The sequence below is a fragment of the Barbus barbus genome, assembly GCF_936440315.1.
Source record: "Barbus barbus genome assembly, chromosome: 45".
NCBI classification, from domain to species: Eukaryota; Metazoa; Chordata; class Actinopteri; order Cypriniformes; family Cyprinidae; genus Barbus; species Barbus barbus.
Window position 1 is genome coordinate 7291187 of NC_136723.1, and position 15036 is coordinate 7306222.

The following is a 15036-nucleotide window of genomic DNA, read 5'->3' on the forward strand; positions in this document are numbered from 1 at the left end:
ACATGAAGATATAACGATGAAGAAGATAAATAAGAAGCTGAAGAAGAAGAACATGAAAAAGACTAGAGGCTTAGTTAAGGCAAAGAAGAAGCTGATGAAAGTGAAGCTCAAGAAAATTAAGCTGCAAAGGAGCAATTGAAGCTCAAGAAGGCCAGAAAGAATCTGAGGAACATGAAGATATAACAATGCAGAAGATTAAGAAGAAGCTGAAGAAGAAGAACATGAAAAGACACAGAAGACGAAGATGAAGATTCTGAAAAAGATTAAATGTGCAACAGAACACATTTTACTGCAAACTAATATATGTGTTTGGAAAAACAAGAACAGAAAGAAGACGAAAGTGAAGAAGAAGACAAAGAAGAAGCTGAAGTAGAAGACGAACATGAAGATGAAGACAGAATAATAAGAGAAAGAAAAGAAAATGATGATGATGAATCAAAAGAAGCTGTAAAAACCTCAGAGGAGAAGCTGAAGAAAAGCACAATGAAGAAACTGAAGAAAAATAAGAAGACAAAGAATGATAACAGGAAGAAGTTAAAAGAGGAAGAAAAAGAGCAAGATGAAGAGAAGAAGGTGATGAATCTGAAGAAAAAGCTGCAAAAAACTTCAAAGGAGGAGCTGAAGAAAAACAGTGAAGAAAGTGAAGAATATTTGAGAAGCTGAAAGTCAGCTAAACAACAAATGTCCAACAAGCATGTTTTGGAAAAGCAAGAAGAGCAACAAAAATAAGACGAGGCAGAAGATGTAGACATACTGTAGACAAAGAAGACAGATGAAGAACGCAGATGAAGAAGAGATGTGCCAACCCGTTCCCATCCTGTGGGGCAGCTGTTCTGTTTTGGGACGGATTTGCAAGTTAGATAAACAGAATGAATTTCCTCTGCAATCTACTGACTCTGTAAACAAAGACGTAGAGGACCAAAGGCAACCGGACAGCTGGCTTCCTCCTCGACTACGTCTATCTCCTCACAGACACACACCATCCTCTAAACCAGGAGAACTGACTCCTCTCTTAATGAAGAGAGTGTTTGTAATGTATAACGAGAGGAAAAGGCAAGACTTCCTGCTGAGGTTTAATACAGGACGCGCTCTGAGCTAGTGCTCAGCAAACACACTACAAATCATATACACAGCAGTTGTGCAAACACAGCAACACACACATAACCTTGGGAATACATGGAAAGAGAGGCCTTAAAAACACTCTTACATTGGAGTTCAATCATTTTTGCTGGATTCATGCTAATGGTGAATGGGAATGTATCATCCATTCCCTCAATAGACGTGATTGATTTCAAGCCTCTACAGTATGCCAGAGAAAATACAAATGCAATTAGGTGCTTCAAGATGGCCACAAGCCAAAGAGGCCCTTTGCATTGATCACAGATGGGGAAGATGGCCAGACACATGGATCACAGCACTCCCAAGAACACAATTTATAGTCAAGATTCAGGAGTTCAGGGGGTTCTTGCTCTTAAAGAACAGGAGAATCCCTCTCGCCAGAGATGGAATATTAAATTAAATTAAACTATGAAGCACATGAAATAATTATATAAAATCTGACTATATAAATGTAAATTGTGAATATAGAAGTGAATTTGAATATATTTTTTTATAAATCTGAATATATAATGTAAATCATGAATATATAGAAGTAAATCTGAATATGTAATTATTAGTCTGAAATATAAATGAACTTATAACTTGCAGAATATCAATTCCAATTCATTTTGGCATATTTAATTGATAAATTCTGTAAATGCAGTGTTTAATATTAATATTACTGAAATACTATTACTTTTGTTTTTTATTAATATAGTTTAATATAGTTTTTTATTTTCCATTTTCATTTAAAATGTTCTCTGAAGTTTTAGTAATTTTGTTGTATTTTTGTTATTTTTAGTTCTAGGTTTTTATGTCTATATAGTTTTTATTAATTTTTATTTCAGTTTTAGTTAAAAATAAAAAAAAAATTAAATGAGAAAAGCAACTAGCTGAAATAAAAAAGGTTTTATTTATATATTATATTTATATATTATATATTATATTACATTATTTATATATTTTATTGGTTTTAATTGTTATTTTAGTAAACTTTTATACAGGGCCGTTTTTCATATTGATTTAAACTGGTAACTATTTACAATACCATGAAAAATGTAACTATTTTATAATTTGATTCATACAAAAAATTTATGATTTTTAGAAACAAAATTAAGCAAGAAGGTCCACCACTAAACCTAACCTCCAGTGGAGCCTATAAGCAGGCCATATAAAAATACAAATGAGCTTGTACAAATTCATACAAAATGAATTCACCACCAATTTGCCAAAATATAAAGAAGTTACAAATTGCCATAAGAGTGTGTTGACTGCTTATTAAAAGAACTGGCTCACAAGAATCATTTGTTTTGGAAATCGGACTGCACTGGTCACAATGTATGTTTCTGATTTACTAAAAAGAACTAGCTAAGAAGAGTCATTTCTTTGTGAATCGGTTGTATGTTGCTTTTGCATGCAGCCTGTGAAGACAACTCAAACACATTTCTTGCCATTATTTTTTTATTCCACCATATTCAACGTAGACAGCAACTCAGATAACGTATGATTCTGTTTAGGCTCTAGATTATTAAAAAATGGGAAAATGAGGGAAAATGGTCAATATCAATCTTCAGAAAATGTTTTTTATTCATCTTGACATGGATTCTCACATGTGTGTAGTAGGTACACTTCCTGCAAGTCACAACCAGAGCATCCTTTATGCATCATGCAGGGGTAAAGTGTGAAAAAAAACTACAGCCTACACAAAGCAGAACATTCTCCATCTGATTTTCAAAAACCACATAAAGACAATACTAAAGAACTGCTGTCTGCAGCTTTGAGTTTTCTTAGTGTTTCCAAAAAGCATGCATGACCTTTCATGTTTTAATTTTTTTTTTAACTTTGCTAAAATTACTTGATATCATCAAAATGTTATCATCGCACCCAATTTGTTTGTGATGCAAAGTCTTGGTATCCATGGAGATGTAAGAAGAAAATGGCGAACACGTTATGGATCTAAGTGACGTGCTCCATGCTTACATTGCAGACAAGGTCAAAGCCTGTTAAACGATGCTGTCTTTCCCCTTCAGGTTTGATCATGTGTCACTTGACAGTGCCAAAATCTGATTACTTACATTAAGATTTAGTGTTGTGTTGGATTTATCTGTGCTAAGACTTTTATATCAGCCCATTTGGCAGTGGGAGAGCTACGTGATTATGAGAAACAAGGCCTGGGTTGAGGCTTTGTCTGGCTCACATGCTCTTTCATGACAAAGCAGATCTCAAGATAATCAAGTAAATGTGTCCTGTTGCACACACTCTCCTTGTCGCGTTCTTTCTTTCCTGGCCAAAGGGACTGATGTATCTGACTCAATTCACGTACTGACACGCACACAGTGTAGGAAACACTTCTTTGGGCTATTAAAAGAGCACTTAAAAGACAAGATAAAATAAAAAAACATCACTATTTACATTATGAGCTGTATGTATGATAGTATATACATACTAACAATATTAAAAATATGGTTATGCCAAAGAGCTAATTCAATCATGACAACTCTCTGAAGATTTTAGGATGGTGATGGATATGACAATGTTAATGTATTTGGTCTTGGCGGAATAGATCTGCTACACTGCTGCTGTTGATTATTGCTGTAGTGGTAGATTATTGCTGCCGCTGCTGCTGCAAGCAAGTACATGAACTTGCTACTGCCAATGCATATGGCAATATGGTGCCGTGAGTATTTAAGACATACTGCTGCTGCACAAATAGCATATAAAATAACCCGTAGCAGATCTATACAGGTGGAGCTGGGGAAGGTGGAGGGCTTCAGAGAAATTCTGAAAGCATGCTGCAGGAATCTCAAGTGAATACTAGCCAGCCATATAAATGCAAGTCAGTAAGCTCATTGGCTGCATATGCAGCATGAACCAATCAGCTTGTGGCAAGTCATTTAACTCTCTGAATATCACCAGTTACGTTAACGACCATCTAGAGTTTCATGACTGAACTATATTATTAATTATTTTCATGTTTTGGTTGATATTACAGTTTTGTATACTATATGTTTAAATCAAGGATTCACAAATGGGGGGTTGTTGAGGAAAAGTGAATTAATTCAAATGTAAAATTAAAATAAGTAAACGTGGCTGCACAATTAAAAATGCATTAATCATTATTAGGCCTATAATGATCAAATATTCATATCTTTATTTTTATAATTACATTTAAAGCAACAACAACAATAATAATAATAAGCCCTATAGATATGCAGTCAAAATAAATTTCTTAAATATTAAGTCTAAATATTAAATACTAAAAAAGATTAAATATTTTATCTGTTTACTTACAGATATAGAGATTAGAGAACATTAGAGAAACTGTGAACATTTGCCATTGTGTGCCATTATTTATTAGATATAAACTTAAAATCTTACATCTGGGAGAAAAAATAAAAAAAATTATAATTAAAAATTACATTCAACGTATAAACAAAAGACATTAAAACATTACTATAACGTAATTTTTCCCCCTATAATGTAAAGCACAACCGCACAAATACATTTGCTATCTTTGTTTTCAGAGCCTTCAATTTGCACACAATTTGGAGGAATTCCACAGCCCTACTCTATTCATATGCAACAATGCCCACAAATATAGCAGTGAATGTAATTCGCACATAGAAGGAGGTGTGTTTGCTTGGAAAATAATGACTTTATTCATTTTATTTCGGCACATGTTAAGTTGTATTGCATGTCATTAGTAAATCCAACATTTTTTGCACTGAAATGCTTCTCGCAAAAGTGGCAGCACTCTTTAGAGGATTCACCACACAACCCCAATATCCTGTTCCTGAATATGCTGCCTTCAGATGTGTCCTCTGGACGACCAGCGTTTTATTGGCCATGAAAAAGTCCGCCCACAGAATGACATAATGTTCCCTGCTGATTCCAGAAGCTTTCATTCCAGTTTCCTCCGCACTAACAGGGGAAAGACCCCGATCATGTTCTGTCAAACGCCCACCTTCTACAAACACTCACACGCAAACACACCCAGACACTCCTGAAAACGGCCTTTCCCACACAGCTTCGTAAGTGTGCGGCCACATGGTGCACAGATGGGCCAGCAACCCAAGCTTGCTCAAGCATCACACACAAATGTTTTGAGACTAAAAGTACATGGCGCAGGGCAAAGCGGGTCACTTCCTGCATCTCAACCCAAAAAATAACAGCCAGAGTATAACTTTCTAATACAGTAAAGAAACAATCGAGCGTGAACGATTAACGTCATGATAAACCATATGACTAAAGCATATTTTCGTATATATTTATAAATATATTTAAATATGTTCATATAAATTTTGAATTTTAAAATTAGAATATTTGCATAAATAAATATATTTGCATGTTTAATTACATACATTTCCTGTATATTTTGTATAAATATATTTAAAAAATACATAATGTATTTTTTTTTTTTGCCTCATTTTGTAATACATTTTGGCATTTGAAGGTTGAAATTAAATATATTTTCCACTGACACAATATATTTAGCATTTATTTTGGTCAGAACAAAAATACATATTGTCAATCAAAAGTCTGGAATAATTAAGATTTATTACAATGTTTTAAAAAAAAAAAAGCCTCTGCTCACCAAGGCTGCATTTATTTGATGAAAAATACAGTGAAAACATTAATAATGTGAAATATTATTACAATTTATAAGAACTGTATTTATTTGAATATATTTTAAAATGTCATTTATTCCTGTGATGAGAAAGCTGATTTTTGAACAGCCATTAACCCAGTCAGACATTTATAGTGTTACAAAAAACAAACAAATGCAATTTCTTTCATTTTCTATTCAAAAAAAAATAAAAAATCCTGAAAAATATTAAAAAAAATAAAAAATAAAAAAACTCTATTATTATTATTATTATTATTAGGAATTGAGCACCAGTATTATCCACATTTTAATTATTTCTGATGGATCAAGTGAGAAAATTTGGCTTTTCATTACAGATATAAATTACATTTTAAAATATATTGAAATAGAAAACAGTTCTTTTAAATTGTAATAATGTTTCACAATATTACTGTTTTTACTGTATCTTTGATCAAATAAATCCTGCCTTGGTCAGTATAAACCTCTTTTAAAAACAATAAAAAATTAATTATTCTACATTTCTGACTGTGTATATTTTTTTCCCATATTCATGACATCGCCTCCAATCAGAAAGCAAAATTAGCCATACAAATAGATGTTTTAGCAATTATTACAAATTAGGTCAAATAAATAGCGCTGCCCTCCTTCCAAAAGGAAAAGGTTAGGCTGTTTATCTGCGGCATGAGAATAAAGCGAAACAGTCCCCGTGGCTAATCACAGAATGTCACATGCTAAAGCGGCTCTGGAAACAGTTAGGCTGTTCTGCCTGTCCTGCTGGAGGGGAGTTCGATTCTCTGCAGCAGACATTATCCAGCTCACTTCCTGGAGCAGCGCTGGATGCCAACATTTCCCGGGACTGCCGTTTTACATGCAGCTGAAATTAACACAATCCTCCATCATGGACTGACTGATGTCTCTCAGCTGGAGTGTCTGTTTTAGTCAAAGCTTGCTTAGTTATCCTGGATGGTACTACTGGTGTAACAATGTAACTGTAGAAAGAAAACCTAAAAAATCCCCACACACTATGTCAGTCAGCTAGGTAATGCTACCCTAGTGACATTTACATCAGAAACAGCAAATGTTCAAAACATAAAAGTAAACCAAATGTTTACATTTGCATAAAAACACAATCCACATTCAAGGTCTAGTGAAAACAAAGCATGCAAAATAGCATTTGACAATGTCCCAGCTAGCTCATAAACACACACAGATGAAATAGCACCTGTAAAGTATCTGTTCGGTGCTGTGAGGTTTACGGCCTTTGAGAGAGAGGACAGCGGGTCATGCCCCTGGGGTCATGTTATATAGCTGCTTCTAAATGTCTGGCTCGTTATGTTGAACATTTTATGGGAGATAAGGGGTTTCCCCTATAATGTTTCATTGCAACGGTTCTCATTTTGAGAAATGCTGCTTTACCAAGAACAAGCTCTTCTGAAGCGTTTTTCCTTTTCGGCTGACATCACAAATCCCTCTTTCTATTCACCTCCTACCCTGTAACTGCCCGGCTCATTCCTGTTATGTAGCACCCAAACATTTGTGTCAGATGTGATCAGCCACTGCATTTTCTGTGGTAAACTGGAAGGTGTATGACAGAAAGCAGTGCAATGTAGTACAGTAACTTCTTTCCTGATCCAGACAGGAGATAAGATGCTGATTGAGAATAAATGCGATCACACATTTGTCATACGAACTGTTTTCATCACATAAATGTAATGAAACGGTAATGCATATCCAAACAAACAGTTTTACTAGTTCCAAAGCTACTTTTCCTCAAATAATGTTAATTAACACATTATTGTAAGCACAATTTTTTTTTTTTAGCTTTCTATTTACCAGGATAATCACTATAATGTATATAGATTGCTGCAGTATTATGTTGCAAGGCTTAAAATGTTTAGAGGCTGCTCTGTGAAATCTCATTCACTGTAAGAGGCCATAGTCATATTGTTTTTTATTAAATCTGACAGAGTGTAATGAGTGTTCGGTCCATCTGTCTGTCTTTGAAGGCAATGTGTGATTTACATACTAAGTTTTGAACTGAAAACTGTGAAATGCATGAAATCTGCACTAGCAGATCAGAAAAATGAGCTCTGTAGTTTGCTTTTATAGCTCTTACAAAGATGTGCAAAAGCATCAGCAGACCTCTGAACTAAAGCGAACAATGATAGTCTTCTGGTTTCAGAAGTGTGACTTCCTGTGCATCTTTCTTTTTTTAAATAGGTGTACAAGGTCACAAGTGTTTGTTTCAAATGTACAAGAAACTGCTCCCTAGGAAACCGAACCACTTCAAAGACAAGCTTTAAAGTCAGATGCACTTTCACACTAAAAGTTCAGGGGTCTCATTTATAAATGCTGTGTATGCGTATAATATGCGTAAGCAATTTTCCACGCACATATCTGGATTTATAAAAAATAAAACGTACAGACATTCTAATCTAGACCATGCGTACAAACTCTTTTGGAGTGAAAAGTAATGAAGTAAATGATTTTAAACTGTGTTTTCATTTTGATATGCATTTACAATAAATATTCCGCTCTCATTAAGCACTGAAATTACAAAAAGTAATTACGCAGAAGTTAAACAAAATTCAATTTATAGTGGATGCATTTGATCACTTTTCATGTGGCATCCTATGTTTTAATGACAGTGCTATAGGTCCACAATAATTCATTTTTAAACTAAACTGCAGATCTTTTTTTTTTTTTTGCGAACATTGAGAACAATGATCATTATGTGCACTTATTTCGATATTATGGTGGACATAGCTGGATACGGTGGTCGAACGGTCAGTCCATTGTCCATAGGACCAATGATAATATCTTACTGTACAACCAAAGCTGCACGGACGTGTTGATGTCATATAAAGGCATCTCCAAAACATTATAAAAAATACCACTGTATTTGAAGGATACCATTAAAGGAAATCGGTAAGATTTGCACAGTTCCTTCTTAAAATACTTTCAGTATTTCGCCGAGTCAGACAACTGTATATACACTGCAAAAAATATAGGCCTATTAGCTGTTTCCACTAAAAATAGATGTTCAGCTTATGGGAACTTTATCAGCAAAACTGCATAAATTTAATTTGATTTGAATTGAAATACTATATAACCAGTGTAAAAGAATGAGATCAACTATTTTAAACCGTTTTGTTTTTATGGATATTTTAATAGATTTATTATAAAACATAACAAGGATACCGGATAATCTTTAGCAATAAAAATTAATATGTAGGCTACGGTCCAAATGGAATTACAGTCAGGATCTCATATTTCCTTATTCGTACCTTATTTGTCACGTGGATGAGAATATACATGGAAATTATATGCAAATTAGTTTATGCATAGTAAAACTAGGCGTTGTAAGCTCCATATATGGTGATTTCTGGGAGGAGTCGGGGTGGAGATGCATGTACGCACAATTTTCCTCTGACTGGGATTTATAAAGGGATTTTTGCGCAGGTTCTGGCGTACGCATGGTTTTATCAATCTGAAAAAATTCACGCGTACGCAAAATCTAGCTTTTGTGCGTACGTACACTTTTAGGATGAAATCTACTGAGAGTTTTATAAACGAGTACCCAGGTCTTGTGCACAATTGTCATCATTTACTGAGGATGTTGTGTCATTCCAAATTATTAGGACTTTATTTCTTCTGTTTGTCCAACGCTATCTCACGACCAGTTCGTACGTATTTTACGAGGTGGCTTATTCGTACTATTTTGTACGATTTGTCTAGACCCCTGTGATGGGTAGGTTTAGGGGTGGGGTTAGGTGTAGGTCATTCGTACAAATTCATTCGAAATGTGCAACTTGTAAAATACGTACGATTTCGAAAAAATCGTATGAATTTGTACGAGTAAGTTTGTACGAATTCGTACGAATTAGCCACCTCGTAAAATATGTACAAATTGCCATGAGATCGGGCTTGTTTGTCCATTCAATGAAACTCAATGGGGTCCAATGTTGTTTTATGTCCATTGTATGGACAAAAACGGTTAAAACATTCTTCTTTAAAACATATTTTCGTTTGTGTTCCATAAAAGAAAGTCCTACCGGTTTGGAGGGATAGTAACTGATTTTTATTTTTAAGTGAACTATCCATTTAACTAAACCTTATGTCATTCTATGAGTGCATACGTTTTTCAAGTGACTGGAAACGAAAGACACGATTTTTCTAAGTAGTCACTTGTAGATCATAGTTCGAGATGTTTTTGAACCTAAGGAAGCTAAGTATGTGCAGATGGGATGGAAACTTCAGTCATTGGCATATCTGATGGAGAAACGGTGTGCCAGTGAGGGATGTGCCAGCCTCCGGTTCACCCGCCCAAACAACCAACAGTACTTTTCCAGAATTTGACAGCCTCTGGCACAAAGCAGATGACGGGATATGTTTTTCTCAGCTAGCAAGAATGTTAAAAATACCCTGGAACCCGGAATACTTCCTGCGATCATGTCATAATAGCAAAAAACGAGCCTGATCACAACAATTTATGAGAAACCTTCCAGATCGCATGGTAGTCATGTATCATATTCAATGTGAATATTTTCACAGTAGCTCGTTGAGTAGTTGTTTAAATTGGAGGCTGACCAAAGCGGTAATTATGTCTATTATGATTATTTAAACCGAACTGACCATTCTGTGCCAGTTCTCAGACAAGTAAGTGGTTTGCCAAATCGTATTGATGCCACTATGACATTTACCATGACCAACCCGCTCTTGACCTCCTCATTGGGTACCATCAACTCCAAATTTGCCAGGTCTGGAGATTATTTCTCTAAGGAACTCTAGCAGCACAAATAAACATAAACACCACTGTCAACTGTCTACAACCATCTTCTACTATAATTATGAGTCAGAGCATTTCCTTTGAAAGGACTGGGACTTGTCTGCATGTAATGGAATGCATTCGGCAATCTGAAGTCTCCAAGTATGGAAGAAGACAGTTCAAAGCAAGGTTTTCTGGGAGACGTGAAGCCCTTGCCAGTAAGTGCTTTGGATTTATAACTGTGGAGATCTTCTCATGCCAGCGAGAGGAGAGTGGCAGATGGCTAACTTAAACCCGTCTCGCTCTACACTTGACCATTCATCTCCTAATGACACTATTTTTGGTTCACTTTATTAAATTAGACAAAGTGATGAAGTGAAACATGTTTAATGAGTCTGCGTTGAAGATGCCTTAAAGGAATAGTTCACCATAAAATGAAAAATCTTGTTGTAATTTACTCACCTTCATGTTTTTTTAAGTGTGGAGCACATTAGAAGATATTTTGAGAAATGTTGTTGCCCTTGTATGAAAGTAAAAATGTGGTCCAAATGAAAGTAAATGTGGTCCAAAACACCACTGACTTTCATTATATGTACAAAAAACACTGAGATATATTTTTTTAAATGTCTTTGTTTGTGTTCTACAGTGCAAAAAAAAGTAGGAGTGAGTAAGTGATGACATTTTCATTTCGGGGTGAAATATGCCTTTGAATTCAAAGGCAACAGCATGCACAAACCATTCTGCTGTTATGAATCTGTTAAGCATTCAATGAATTAATTTTTATCCCAGACAGTGCAAGCGTTTTATACACAAAGCACACACAGAAGGCATGCATGATGAGTTTGTTTCTTAATGGGAACGGATTTGGAGAATTTTAGCATTACTTTACTTTCTCACCAATCAATCCTCTGCAGTGAATGGGTGCCGTCAGAATGAGAGTCCAAACAGCTCATAAAAAAAAATCACAATAATCCACACAACTCCAGACCATCACTTAATGTCTTGTGAAGTGAGAAGCTGCTTGCTTTTAAACTTTAAATTTTAACTTTAAACTTTTGGCCAAAATACCAGTCCATAATCCATAATAGCGCTTCCTCCAGCAAAAAAAAAGTCCATCCCCTGGTGTCCTCTTATATTTGTTTAAAACTGTTTTCTGACTTCATTTGTAAAAGGTGCTTGATCTGTGCATATTTGTCTCCTGATTCAGACGAGACAACTCTTTTTCAGTGGAGACAGCAATACAAATAGATGACTCGTATTTAGCCAGAAGCAAAGGTTAGAAGTTAAAAACGTCTTGATGGATTTGTTTCTTACAAACACACAGCTTTTCACTTCACAAGACATTAATTGATGGACTGGAGTTGAGTGGATTATTTATGGATTATTGTGATGTTTTTATCAGATGTTTGGACTCTCATTCTGACGGCACCCATTCACTGCAGAGGATCCATTGGTGAGCAAGTGATGAATGCTAAATTTCTCCAAATCTGTTCCAATGAAGAAACAAACTCATCTACATCTTGGATGGCCTGAGGATGGTAAATTGTCAGCAAATTTTCATTATTAGGTAAACTGATCCTTTAAGTGCATGGATGAAGCGACAGTGTGATGATCCTGCACCTAATTTGAGTCAATTAAAGCGCTATATAAATGCATCATTCATTCATTCAATGTGAACCTCTAACTGCAGCTGCATCCACAACTCAATTCCTTAACGTGGGTCACGAGCCTTCATCACATGCATTCCTAAGAAACTGCACCCAAGGAGATCTGAGCTGTCTTCATTTGGTTAAACTAACAGGGAGGGAACACTGATATTCTTTATACAAAAGTGCTCTTCCTAATGCCATTTAATAGCCTAATATTAATTAAATGTTTACTTGAAAAGTGTTTTAAAAGTTGCCTATATTCAGCTTCGTGAACAACAGCCAAAATGTTGATTTATATTTTGAGGTGCCATTAGGAAGTTTTTATTTTTGTTTAGATGGCTCTTATTAATGTCAATAGTACTGACGGTTTTGTACTGTATACTGACACCTTGGCTTGGCATTGGCTTGGATGTAAGAAGTTTGTGTAACACTCTGGCTGAAAGACTCTGTGCTATATAAAGTAAAAAAAATAAATAAAAAAAATAAAAAAATAAAAATATATATATATATATATATATATATATATGTGTGTGTGTGTTACTGCAATGATTAGAAACTTCTTCAATTGCATGGCACAGCAAGTCGTGATCTTAACATGCCAGCTGCCATGATGGGGCAACCAGCTACATGTAGAATAAAAATGTTTTTTTTATTATTATTATTATTTCTTCAATAGGAGACTGATGTAACTGGAGTCTTTATCTTATGTGAGAGTACATGTTTTCAATAATTTTTCTTAGAAGTCATATTTATGTCTTCATGCCTGCAAATTTTTATTTAGCAAAAAATGACAGAGGGCACCAGAATGCAGAATGTCAGTGTGATGGTGATAATAATATGAGAAAGCAGTAGGGAATAAAAAAGTCTGATAAATATAGCCAGTTGCTCTTAATGTAAGACTAAAAGTGCGTTGTAACATTTTACATGCACATACTGTATACACTGTGCAAGCATGTGGTGCGCAAAAATCGTTTTACGCCGCGTAAACGTGCGTTAAGTAATGTTCTCTACGTCTACCCGAAAATAAATAACAATAACTTGTGTTCAGACTAACAGACCGCAGCCTGTCAAAGTGGATATAACACACATGATCAATAATACATTATAATGCATGCATGGTCTTTGGAAAATAGAGTGACATGCAACGAATAAACAACGCGCGCAGTTTCGCGCTCAGGATTTGGACATTATCATTATCAAACATTTGACCGAAAACAGGCTAAATAAGACACAATGAAAAAAATAAAATAAAAAACCTACCCAAAAGCGCTGCTAGTGTGAAATGAACGACTCCAGAAAGCATCTTCCCGGTTCGCTGTCAGAGCCTGGATACAAGGCTCCTTTCCTTGGAAGCGCAGACGCTCAACTGAGCAGCAGCCAAGTCTCTGGAGGCAAACACTCGATTCAGTTACTCTCAGAGTTAGCTAGAGGGCATTTCATCCGCAAAGTCAACGTCCCAGTGCAAGTCTCACACCTTTTGCCTGAACTTGACTGACTTTACAAAGCGTGTTTGAAAGTATGAGTGACAGTGAGGGAGGGTTTAGCTGGGCTTTGAGGGAGGACTCTCACTCTTTCACATTCAAGTAGCTGTACTAGCAGAGTCTTAGGCAACATTAGTAGCATTATATACAGCATGTACACATTTACAAACGTGTACACAAATAATTAAAATAATACCGATAATAACAATAATGATATTTTTATTATTATTATTTTTTTTTTTGTATTAGCCTGCAATTATGTATATTTGACTATTCTATACTGGACATTAACTGGTCTAAGATGGTGATTAGCTTGTTTAAACTGTTCACTGGTTGGTCTAAACTAGTCATTAGTTGGTCTAATCTGGTTATTAGCTGGTCTATGTTGGTCATTAGCTGGTCTTAGCTGGTCATTAACTGGTCACTTACTGGTTTAACTTGGTCATTAGCTGGTTTAACTTGGTCATTAGCTGGTTTAAACTGGTCATTAACTGGTCTAAACCAGTCACTAGCTGGTCCAGCCTCGTAATTAACTGGTGTAAGGTGGTCATTAGCTCATCTAAACTGGTCATTAACAGGTCTAAATTAGTTATTATTTGGTCTAACTGGTCATTAAGACGGTATAAACTGCTCACTAACTGGTTTAACCTAGGTAGGTCTAAACAAGTCTCTAGCCAGTCTAAATTAGTCATTAGCGATCTCAGATGGTCATTTGCTGGTTCAATCTGATCATTAATTGGTCCAACCTGGTAATACGCTTGTCTAAGGTGGTCACTAGCTGGTCTAAACTAACCTAACCTGGTAATTAGCTGGTCTAAACTAGTCATTAACTGGTCTAAACTGGTAATTAGTTGGTCTAAGTTGGTTATTAAGCTGGTCTAAACTGCTCAATAAGGTCTAAACTAGTCATTAGCTGTCTCAGATGGTAATTTACTATTTTGATCATTACCTGGTTTCAGATGGTCATTAGCAGGTCTAAAATGATCATCAACTGGTCTATGCTGGTCTTCAGCTGGTCATTGGCTTGTCTAAACTAGTAATTAGCTGGTCCAAGATGGTCATTAGCTGGTTGAGTTTAGCCTGGTAATTATCTAGTCTAAACTATTCCTTAGTTAGTCTAAGATGGTCATTAGCTGGTCTAAACTAGTAATTAACTGGTCCAAGATGGTCATTAGCTGGTTCAGGCTGGTCTAAGGTGGTTCAACCTGGTAATTTACGGGTCTAATCTGGTCATTAGCCAGTCTAAAATAATTATTATCCAGTCCAAGATGGTCATCATTTAGTCTAGTCTTGTAATTAGCTGCTCTAAATTGGTCCAACCTGGGGTGCGTTTCCCAAAACCATCGTTAGCCAACTATGGTCACAAGTTCAATTCAAATGAACATTCGCAAACAGCGTTACAAGCTGGTTGGAACTACAGCCTTCGACCTGTGG

At 35.5% G+C, this 15036-nt stretch overlaps 1 protein-coding gene across 1 annotated transcript in view; it reads right to left on the minus strand.

The window, feature by feature from the left end:
- LOC306864217 (integrin alpha-1-like) overlaps window positions 1-13614 on the minus strand; it is a 51836-nt gene extending 38222 nt beyond the window's left edge. Inside the window, exon 1 of the mRNA XM_079408054.1 lies at window positions 13382-13614. Coding sequence (XP_079264180.1) covers window positions 13382-13424 — 43 coding nt within the window. The 5' untranslated portion in view covers window positions 13425-13614. The remainder of the gene's footprint in view (window positions 1-13381) is intronic.
- Window positions 13615-15036: the final 1422 nt, after the last annotated feature.